The sequence below is a fragment of the Natator depressus genome, chromosome 6, assembly GCF_965152275.1.
Source record: "Natator depressus isolate rNatDep1 chromosome 6, rNatDep2.hap1, whole genome shotgun sequence".
Lineage (NCBI taxonomy): Eukaryota > Metazoa > Chordata > Testudines > Cheloniidae > Natator > Natator depressus.
This window is the reverse complement of record NC_134239.1, coordinates 50,464,501-50,473,925: the sequence shown is the minus strand read 5'-3', so window position 1 is coordinate 50,473,925 and position 9,425 is coordinate 50,464,501. Positions and strand designations below refer to the sequence as shown.

General features: G+C 40.6%; 1 protein-coding gene across 1 annotated transcript; it reads left to right on the top strand.

Moving 5' to 3' along the window:
* The first annotated feature begins 239 nt into the window (after positions 1-239).
* LMO2 (LIM domain only 2) lies at positions 240-8,297 on the top strand. Its single transcript, XM_074956987.1, has 3 exons — positions 240-545; positions 4,387-4,602; positions 7,339-8,297. The coding sequence occupies exons 1-3, from the start codon at positions 505-507 to the stop codon at positions 7,556-7,558; spliced, it is 477 nt and encodes a 158-aa protein (XP_074813088.1). The 5' UTR covers positions 240-504; the 3' UTR covers positions 7,559-8,297.
* Positions 8,298-9,425: the final 1,128 nt, after the last annotated feature.

Genomic DNA, 9,425 nt, shown 5'->3' with positions numbered 1-9,425 from the left:
TTTGAATCGTGATCAGGAAAAAGGAAATGAAACCAGAGACTCGGGGCTGAGCTAAATAATAATAAGGATGATGCTGATCTCTGCATCTGCGGCATATGCACCTATCTCAGTCTAGAGCATGTACAGAGCTGTCCAGGCAGAAAGCATAAGCAAAGCAAAGGGGACTCCAGGGTAAGCAGCAGTGACAGCGGAGACAGTCTATTTCCATCAGTGATCTGAACAGCAGCAGCAGCTGGGGCTGCCCAGCCACGCAGCAAACAGGAGGAGCATTGCAAGGATGGGAGGTTAGATCCTAAGGGTCAGCTTTGCGGAGACATAACCCAGCAGCAGCAACAGCCCATATTTCTTTCTCTCTTTGGTGTTGCAGGAGGAAATCCTGTGAATGTCATTGGGGGGTGGAGGGGAAACTCAGCTGGTGAAAAGGCATCAGGAGCAGATAGCCTTTGTAGGGGCAGAGGGGGCAGATCCTACCACAGACACACTACAAAGGAACAAGCCCTGCCAATGTCATCAGCCATCGAGAGGAAAAGCCTCGATCCTTCCGAGTAAGTGGCCTTTTTTCATTCCTAACCCCTCTCTGTGTTTTGATGGATATTGAGCTTCTCCAACAAATGGGCTTGAAAAGGACTTTATGAGCTTCAAGAGTCATTTGTTGTTATTATTTATTTATTTTTATTTTGTGTAAGCACCAGTTCTAGGGAGATGCTTTGGAGATCTCTTTCTGGTAAAATGTGGTTCAGAAATATACTAGGGTTGCTTTTACCTTCAAAATAATATTCCTGCATGCCACAAAGTCCAGAGCAACCCCCATCCCCTTCCAAACCCTGCTGCCATTGTAATATTACAACCTGGGTGGATTTGGTAGTGTGTCACTTTGGTGCATGTAATGTAATGGGGAGGTTTAGTAGATTTCATTGAGCTGGTGCTGAACTAGGCAACCTCTGTGGATATCAGTGTGCTACTCATGTGGATGGCAGCACCAGCCCAGAGACATCCAGTTCCCCATTTTGAGTTGAAGCAAGAATATAAATTCTTCAGATTTCTCAGGTTTTGTGAAAAACCTGCCAGAATAAACCTCCTGTTTGAAAAAAATCTAACAACCCTTAGCATCAGTGCATTCCCCCCTCCCCACTTCTTGAGATTCAGTGATGCTGATGAGAATAATACAGAGATACCGGGTGCATAATACTTTCCAAAGCTTAACTTATTTTCAGTCTCTGCTCCATGTTTAATCTGCCTAACCAGCTGACTAGACTGAAAGGTCAGAGCTGTTATCTGATGGTATACAACTTCCACATTTTCATACTACACAGTTTGAAACTTTCAAAAGATTATAATGGTGGTGTGTGAGAGGTAGGGGTTCTGTACATGGACCACAAATATATAAAGAATTGATACACAGAGGGCACGGGAGGAGAAATTTGTTCTCATTTGCCACCTTTGTGGATGAGGTTACATAAATTCAGTAACTGATGGTAGCATTATGATTTGGCTCTTTCAGTAGATTTCCTGGAGCCATCCATTCGTACACCAAGCACATGCAGGCACTTAGTTGCAAGAGGAGTGTTAACTCAGCTCCATAATGTGTGGTGTCATTTCACTGAATTCCAGGGCTGTACATCTCAAGAGCAGCATTAGGCACATTACACTTGTCTGTGTCTCAGAGGCACTGTGATATTACAGAGAAAAAAACACTTGTAAAATCCTGGTTTTCAATGTAAAACTTAAAATATTATTTCCCCTATAAATTTAATTAATTTGGGCTTTGTTTCCTGTAAGTCATTAAGAATGTTGTCTTCTGAAGCCCTAATCTAATACGTGTAAAACATAACTCACACATGGTCCAAGGCAGTTAATATGTCATATCAGACATTTTGCATTTGTTACCATTTTTCTCATTTCCCATTGATTTTTAAGGAATTGTAATTTAACCTTCTAGGTACCTTTTTTAAAGGTTTCAACTACAAAGTAGTAGCAATATTTATTTATTTATTTACCTACTTTATGTTGTAGTGAATAACTGCTGGGTATGAAATCCAAGCACATAAAAAAGCAAATGCATGAAACAGAAATTCTATTAAAAATAAACATAGAATCATAGGTTCCAGCAGGGCTGGAAAGCAGCTCAAGAGATCATCTGCCAGAGTGTAAGACTGTAGTACCTGACTTGGGCTTTGAAATAACTAACTCATGGTTCCTGATATTGGTGCATGTATGTGAACATCTGAACTCCCAAAAGAAGGGATGCATTTATTGTGGAAAAGCTGCTTCCTTATCTCCTCATATCCCTAAAATATTCATGTGGACCTGTAGGATTTACTGCACCTAAACACAGTGCTTTGTTCTATGGGTATAATGCCCTGTTTATATTATTTGGCTTATGTGTGTTGTTTAGTGCATTGATGTTTTCAAGCCAGCCTCACAGAAACATCATGCATTCCTTTATAGTTATATATGTGCTTGGATGGTATTATGAGTAGCACGGCATGAAAAGCACAGGGCACAGAGGTACAGGCAGTCCTTGACTTTACGACGTTCGAGTTACAACAAACGGCACTTACGGTGGTTCTGCATTGACACCCTGATTCGACTTATGACTGTAGGTTTTGAGTTTACGATGCTCAGTCCCGCAATGGAGTAGATTGTGGTTCCGAGTTACGACGTTACGACTTACGACCCAATTTTAAGGAACCAATTGTGTCGTAAGTCTGAGGACTGCTTGTATATGCTTTGAAATTCTAGAGTCAGATCCTTTGCATGTAGAAACTCCCATTGATTTTACTGGCAATAGTGGGCTGGCAGGTGTGGACTGCAAGTCATAAGAATGTTAGGACACAGCTATATAAACTGTGAAGAGTGAAAATGGAAGTGCATAAGAGCAGATGCTATCTTATGACTGAATTGTGAAGTCAGAGGGAGTTTTGCCTAAGTAAGAACTGCAGTTGTTAGGATGGAAGTTCTGGAGCACTGTACATTTTTCAGACACTGAAGAAAGTAATTTTTGACTAGGAAACTATTTTCTCCAATAAGTGAAGGTGGCAGAAAAATGTTCGTTTCCCTGGCCTGTTGAAAATGCTAAACAGCCAGATTTCCTTCTGGCAGTGTAGTTACATTCTGCCCTCACCAGTCCAGTTGCAGCATGTAATAAAAGCAAATTGTCCACAGATCGTGATTTCGGTAACTGAATAAGGTACTTAAGAATACTGGGCTAGATTCTACCAGCTGTTGAGGGCTCTGGCTCTGATTCAGGAATGCACTTAAACATGTGCATCTGAGTAGTTGAATTCAATGTGACGAGTCACATGCTTAAAGTTAAGCACGTGCTTAAGGGTCTAATCCAGTGGAGTCATATTTCCAGTGACTTCAATGAGCATTGCATAAGGCCCTACATGCTTTGCTGGATCAAGGCCAGGGTACTCAGCACCTTACAGGATTAAGCCCATAGGTCATTCTTTTAATGTTTTGCCAGTAGTGTTTCTGGCAGAACTTGCAAAGTGATGCAAACAGGCAACAGTGAGACTTTCTTCAAGTGTATTTGCAGAAAATTATGGCTTCATCCCCTGTATTAGTAGATCCATTCCTTCTTTTTCTTGTTTAAAAATGATGAGATGTCAGACTGGTATAGGAACAAAATACTGTGGATGAATATTTGCTCCAAAAAAACCCCTTAAGGTACTACCACAATACAGTTTTGGGACCTGAGTCTCCTCTCATCCACATGTGTATAAATCAGGAGTAACTCCTTGAAGTCAGTGCAGTTATACTGGTGTAAAACCAGTGTAAGTGAGATCAGAATCAGGCTCTTGGTTGCGTTGACCAGGAGGAAAAAAGTATTGTAGTAAGGTTGGGTGAAATTCTGGTACCACTGAAGTCAAGAGCAAAACTTCCATTGAATTCCATGGGGCCAGAGTCTCGCCTGTTGTATTTATTCATTTTTACAATCTTGCTTATTTTATAGCAGTGTGGTGACTATGACTTATAGTTGGGACATTTTTATTCTCTTCAGTAGAGGGCAGTAGTACACATATACAGACAATTCATTTACAACATGTTAAATGTGTTTACTGCAATGAACAGCTAGCGGTGTTGTACAGATTGTCATGTTTGCACCGCAGTCTTTGCACAAGAAGAAACAAAGAATTAACAATGTTTTAGCCACCTTTGGTGATTTCCTAAATATTAGGCTGTTCTGTTTTTAAAACAAATGAAAAAAGCCTACTCCTGCTCCCATTGATAAAAAGGAGGTGAAGGGGGCTGCCATTGATTTCAATGGGAGAATAATCTGGCAATAATTCCTATTCTAATTAGGCGACTGGTTTGGTTTTTTGCTTGTTTGGTTGAGTTTAAAGGGCTTTCCCTTCTCCAACAATTGTTTCATTCTCTCAGGGAACCAGTGGATGAAGTGCTCCAAATCCCCCCTTCACTGCTGACATGTGGAGGTTGTCAGCAGAACATTGGGGACCGTTATTTCCTGAAAGCCATCGATCAGTACTGGCACGAGGACTGCCTCAGCTGTGACTTATGTGGATGCAGGCTTGGAGAGGTGGGGAGACGATTGTACTATAAACTGGGCAGGAAACTCTGCAGGAGGGACTATCTCAGGTACAGAGCCTTCCTACCCTATACTAGCCTATCCTAACTTGCTTGCTTTCTGTAAATTCAGATTTATTGAGGTATTTAGAATGAAGCTAGGATCCCTAATGATGTTGCAGCACAAGAATCCATGATGAGATTATACTGAATAATTTATTCCTAAAATATAAATGCTGAGGGTAGTCACAGTGGTTGCACCACCTTTTGCTAAGTGTGCTTGCTGATCTGGGAAGCTAAGCAGAGCTGAGCTGTGTTAGCACTTGCATGAGGACACCTTGAGTAGGTGCTGAAGAGTCAGTAAGTGTCACTCTTCCCTCTGAGTCAGTAATGAGCCAATGCCCCAGCATGGTTTTAGAGGAGTTATACTTCTGCAGGTGTTGCCTTTCTGATGCAATGTATATAGTAACTGAGGCCTAAAGGATGAGTACATATGAAAGATCTTCTGCCACTTTTGTAAGAACAAGGTATCCTGGTGTCTAGCCAAATTCCCTCTTCAACACTACAATAATACCACTTGGGAAGAGATGTTTTGCTTTGCTACTCTCAATGTTGGGGAAGAGGGGTGTTTTGCTTGCAATAACTGTGGTTTGAGTATCAGTTTTTAAAGTTCTCTAGGACCCTTCAGGCTGAAAGGCACGGTGCTGTTTACATTTATTATAATAATTATGGCCCAGTTCAGGAGAACTTGAAATCAATGTAATTTAAGCATGTGCATAAAGTTAAAAGCACATGCCTAAGCATTGTCCTGAATAGAACGGATTTAAGCATTTGCTTTAGTGTCTTCCTGAATCTGATCCTATAAGAGCACCTGTTACAATTTTTGCATTAGTAGATCCTTGCCCATCTTTCTACTTACAAATTTTGACAAAGCAGATGAGTTAAAGTTTAATATATTATTTCTCAATACCTTGATAACAAAGAACCTGTGTGTTCTTGATTACAATTAAAGTGTATTTCTCCTTCTACATCATTTGTTATAATGTATTCTTTGTGCTCTAGGAGCTGGTGGCATGGAATAAGTAGGAACTCCACATTTCCCCCCCCCCCAGCTTTTTAGGGTCTAGTTTTATATTGAACCTGATATTCCTGACACAAAACTTCCTTTAAGAGTGTAGGTAATTGGGAGGGGGAGAGAGTAGAGTTCCTAGTAAATTTATCCCATAGCTTTTCCAATGGGAGTTTTGCTAGAGACTGGAGGTTGGGCCCCAATAATGGCTTAAACTGTACATCTCCATTATATGAAACATTCTAACATTAATCCAGTCCCATGTGCACTTGCCAAATATTTACTAACTTTTTAATGGAAGAATAACAGGCCATGGGAACAAAATTAATGTGTTTTCTGTATAATGAGACTGCCTGTTTTCAGAAATGAAGCATTTCACAACCTTTATAAAATATTAGTATTACTTTCATTAGGCAGAAGTGAACAGCGACATCTCCTGGTGGACAAGAGAAATTATTTCTTTTTCCTTCAGAGATCTGAGTCTTAATAGGTTTTTTGTCTTTCAAACCTAGTAGGTTACTTGAAGCAGGCACAGCCTATGATAAACACAGTAAAAATATGGGAAATGGATTCACTAGTTCTAAAATTAATTCAGCAAAGCAGAGAACTTAAACACACAAGCAAATATTTCAGACAAATAATATTTCTGAATTTCTCCCTTTCTTATTAAAAATAATAAGATGTTTTCTGTTTATGTATTAATTATAGGGTTTTTAAACTCTGCAAGATGCAGCCTACAGTAGAGGATGACATTACATTATGACACACAGCTGAATAGGTCATAGTGTTCCAGCTGAAAGTAGTGCATTTTTGAGAGGGATAAACATGTTGTGCATACGTTAGAGGGTCCTTTCAATAGACAACCCAATAATTATGGTCTCAATAGGGTTTCTTAATATGGCTTAAAGAGCAATCCAGATCATAAAATCCTTCAGGCTAAAATGGATTTCTAGAGGGTCACAGAGTCCAGCTGCTGAAACCTAGCAGGAGTGCTTTCATGAGTAGAGAAACATTTGAGTTTAAAAACAATGAGAAGTCCGGTGGCCCCTTAAAGACTAACAGATTTATTTGGGCATAAACTTTCGTGGGTAAAAAACCCACAAAAGCTTATGCCCAAATAAATCTGCTAGCCTTTAAGAGGCCACTGGACTCCTCGTTGTTTTTGTGGATACAGACTAACACAGCTACCCCTCTGATATTTGAATTTAAAAGAATCTCAGATACCCTACAGAATCCTAAAACATAGCCTGCAGCATAGTGGGGACAAAACTGAGCAATGGCAAGATTTATCAATCAGCAGGTAATTTCTATTGATTGATTAGGAAAGATACAAGTGAAAACAAGTATTAAGAGTGGAAAGAAAGTATTAGGGTGGTTTGAATTCATGGTCTGATCTAGAGAGGTTCAAATCCCATTGAAGTTGTTCATTGCCTTTCAGAATTAGACCCTTACTTTGATCACAACAAACAAGTATATTCTTTTAAAAAATAGGTGACGCCCTTGGGTTCTTGGCAGGTCACCACTGCTGGATGCCACTGATGCTGGAAAGTTTTGAGTGTCCCTGCTCATGGGATTTCGTCAAGCAAATGTTTAAACTTCTGTATATCTTACAGTGCAATGTTAAATGTGGCAAAAAGCCGATGTTGTGCACTTCTTTGTTTCAGTTCTCTCTCTCTTTCCCCCTACCCTGCCTTTTCTCCAAGGAAACTTTGCATAACTCTTTGTTGTTGTTGTTTTAGACTCTTTGGCCAAGATGGCCTTTGTGCTTCCTGTGACAAGCGAATCCGGGCCTATGAGATGACTATGCGAGTGAAGGACAAAGTATATCACCTGGAATGCTTCAAATGTGCTGCTTGCCAGAAACATTTTTGTGTCGGAGACAGATACCTCCTCATCAACTCAGACATAGTGTGTGAGCAGGACATCTATGAGTGGACTAAGATAAATGGGATGATATAGCCAGGACATGCCTCATAGTCATCAAGAGGTATCTTATGGGTGGCACAAATGCATAGCTGCAATGAGGAGATAATCACTCAAACTATGTGCTTTCTCTAAACTGGGAGGGGAAAGATCACAGCATAGGCCCTTTTCAGACAGTGCTACATAGAATCTAAACTACAAGCAATAGCAAATAGGCTGACTTCTATTAGCAAAGGCGTATTGACAATAACTGACATTATCAGCCATGTAGGCGAGAGTTGGGGAACAAATACATTGTGATAATGGATTCTCATAACTGGAAATGCAGTAACGACTTGTTGTGTAAAGAGACATTATGACTTTGACACTCGCAGACTAGGATTGTGCAATTGATTTTTCTTCCCATCTTTTCTAGTTACTCTGTTTAGACAATAGTTTCCAATGTAGACATGAGGAAGGACATAGGAGATGAAGAGTCAGTCAGAGTCTCCAAAGCTTTAAGCTTTGTGCAGGAGAGAAAATGGTTCTTTTGCATGGAAATCTCCCCCTCTCCCCTGAGAATGAAAAGTGCAACATCTAGCCCCAAACAATTCTTTCAATAAATTCTGATGAATAGCTGTTTTCAAGCAGCACTGTTTGAAGGTGAGATGCTCCACAGATCATTTCTATACAAATATAAATCTAAAGAGTTGTTCAACTATTTTATTAATTTAGATTATATCAATAAACTATTTGTTGTGTGTAGTAAGAACCTGAATGCTTTAATAAAAACAACAGAAGGTTTGAGTGTTGTTATTTCTTTCAATAATGTACAACTGTTTGGACTTGAGTTTGCTTTTGCATTGGTATTATTTATTTTATTTATTTGCACCATGGCTGCATTTGGCTTTATTTGGTGCACAGCTGATTCTTATCAATCTGCTCAAGGGCATATTCCAAAGAGATGTGCTCCAGTCTCAGGCAGTGACATAAGAACCCACGTCAATATTAGAGTGTAACTAAGTGAGTCCAAGGCTCTCGACGCATGGTGCATTTGCCTGTCTGATGGTTTTCAGCAGAGCTATTACCATTCACCACATGCTGTCACTGACCCCTAGATTTACAGTTTTACAATTTATATTCTCTTCTTTGGTATAGCCAGTGGTATTGGGGGGGGGGCAGTAAGCTAGCAGATCTCCCTGTAGCCACAGAACTGGGGATCCAAGAATAAGGACCATAATGAGGACATGGAAGAAGAGAGACAATGTGGCCGGAGAGTGCTACTGTGGTCCAAATATTCTCAGCTGGTGCATTGGCCTGGGGGCCATAAACAGCAGCTGTGCTTTTAGCAGCCGTAACACTGCTTTACACTATGCTCAGGGCATAGCAGGCATAGAACCAGCCTCTGGAACAGGGAGCCAGAGCTGTGACCTCCTGACACCCTCAGCAGCACCTAGCAAATACTGAGCAAAGCTGAGAATCTAGGCCTTAGTATTCTTCTCCTTTCGTCCACACATTCTACTGACACTGCTTCCTAATAGGCTGGGGAGTGGTTGGCACCGCCTATGGTCAGCATCTCTACCATGAGATGATCATCTTCTACTAGTCCATGGCAAGATAGAGGTACGGATGCTAGCTACAAACGATAAGGCTGTCCCCTGCTGTATTTGCCGATCAGTGACCTATAGCAAAGAAGACTACATAGGAAAGAGCATCTTCTGAATGATAGTACAGAGCAGTAAGCACTAGGCATTCTGGACCTTTGGTGTGTCAGACTTACCTGCTGGCTGAGGGACCCCTGACTGGTTTCCATGTGTTTTCATTAGGCTGTAGATTGTTGCTACTTAAGAACCTTGGTTGACAGTTATGACTACATTAGCAGAAACACGTAACAAAGTTAGATTCACTTTGACAGAAATAAGCA

What these genes read in the sequence shown, in the direction of transcription:
- LMO2 (XM_074956987.1), top strand. Translation starts at nt 505, where the DNA reads ATGTCATCAGCCATCGAGAGGAAAAGCCTCGATCCTTCCGA. An exon ending in AAAAGCCTCGATCCTTCCGA is followed by an intron (nt 546 to 4,386) that starts GTAAGTGGCCTT and finishes TCATTCTCTCAG; the next exon opens with GGAACCAGTGGATGAAGTGC. An exon ending in TGCAGGAGGGACTATCTCAG is followed by an intron (nt 4,603 to 7,338) that starts GTACAGAGCCTT and finishes TTGTTGTTTTAG; the next exon opens with ACTCTTTGGCCAAGATGGCC.